General features: G+C 47.3%; 1 protein-coding gene across 1 annotated transcript in view; it reads left to right on the top strand.

Moving 5' to 3' along the window:
- The first annotated feature begins 284 nt into the window (after nt 1–284).
- Nucleotides 285–1,640, top strand: part of ANKRD49 (ankyrin repeat domain 49) — a 2,610-nt gene continuing 1,254 nt past the window's right edge. Inside the window, exon 1 of the mRNA XM_010160683.1 lies at nt 285–561. Within this exon, the coding sequence (XP_010158985.1) occupies nt 301–561 (261 nt within the window). The 5' untranslated portion in view covers nt 285–300. The remainder of the gene's footprint in view (nt 562–1,640) is intronic.

The raw sequence follows: 1,640 nt of genomic DNA on the forward strand, positions 1-1,640 counted from the left end.
GTTTCGAGTGCGCTCTACGAAGCCGCCGCGCAGCCTCCGCGGGGGCGGAGGCGCTGCCGGTTCTCGGTGGGGCAGCACGGGGCTTTTCGCGCGTGGATAGCGACCGGGGAGAACGGCAACGCCCGGTTTGGCGGAGGAGCGTGGACTTGGCTCTTGGGTTTTGCTGTTCGGGGTGTTGCTGATGACCCGCGTCCTCCATCAGGTCGTTTTATTGACAATCGCTGCACGAGTAACAGCTGAAGTTACTCAAAAGTTACTCATAGCGGTGTATGTATGGCCCCTTACAGATGCTAACTGAAAATGAGTAAGGACAAACACACCGAAGAAGAAGATGATGACAGTGAGCAGTTTGAAGACTTTACGGAGAACTTTAACCAACTGGAGCTGCTGGAGACGCACAGGCATTTGATTCCCGTAGGAACTCAGAGCTGTTGGTCAGGGCAGTCTGATGATGATGATGATGATGAACAAGAAAGAAGTGAGGAATGGTACGAAATGCAAGAAAAAAAGATGGAAAAAAACCCGGAGAAGTTGCTGCTGTGGGCAGCTGAAAACAATCGGGTAAGGCACTGATGGTGTTCGTGTGTATCACTGAGAAGAATGTTATTTTGGGCAGATATCTGCAGTTTCATCCACGAACAAAAACTTCCCTACAGTTGCCTTTATCTCTCTGAACTTATGATCCAGTTTTCCCACCACTGTATGTAAAACATCTCCCTTCGTAGCTCACACACATTAAAATATTTCCAGATCAATTAGCTTTCAGAATAAAAGCTGTGATTGTAGTTCAGTTAAACCAACAGCAGTCTTAAACTCCTGTAAACGGAAAGCATGCCAGGCCCCTTCTTCACGGCAAGTAAGCCTTTTCACTGGGGTGGGGAGAGTGTATCTGAAATGTTACTTTCTCCAATGCTGCATATGCAGAGAAGGGGTGACTTTTCCCGTCTTTACAGGGCGGGGGGAAAGCTTTCTTTTGGCAGCGAGGGAAAAGTTAAACCAACAGCAGTCTTAAACTCCTGTAAACGGAAAGCATGCCAGGCCCCTTCTTCACGGCAAGTAAGCCTTTTCACTGGGGTGGGGAGAGTGTATCTGAAATGTTACTTTCTCCAATGCTGCATATGCAGAGAAGGGGTGACTTTTCCCGTCTTTACAGGGCGGGGGGAAAGCTTTCTTTTGGCAGCGAGGGAAAGATACTACACCCAGGTGTACGTTTATTTTCAGTAGTTGCCTTTGTCGCACACACAAGCTCCCTCTGCAGCTCTGTGGAGGTACTTGCGTCTTCACAGTGCATGGGGAGAAGGTCTAAGGCAAAGGCACTCGTGAGCCAGTGCAGCTGGATGCTCGAAGCTAAGTGGGAGGAACAAGGGATGTGTTTTTTTGCAGCAGATAATCCATGTTTTAGCTCATTAAAAAAAAAAAAAATATTAAGCCAAAACAACCAAAAAACCCTCCACCCAGTAACAATAACTGGTTTTATTTTAAACTTTCTTGTTGCACTTAAGCTATTTTGAGACTGACAGAAATTGTTTTATCATAGAATGGTTAGGGTTGGAAGGGAGCTTAAAGACCATCTAGTTCCAACCTCCCTGCCATGGGCAGGGACACCTTGCACTAGACCAGGTTGCTCAAAGCCTCATCCA

This window comes from Eurypyga helias, unplaced genomic scaffold, assembly GCF_000690775.1.
Source record: "Eurypyga helias isolate BGI_N326 unplaced genomic scaffold, ASM69077v1 scaffold14091, whole genome shotgun sequence".
NCBI lineage: Eukaryota > Metazoa > Chordata > Aves > Eurypygiformes > Eurypygidae > Eurypyga > Eurypyga helias.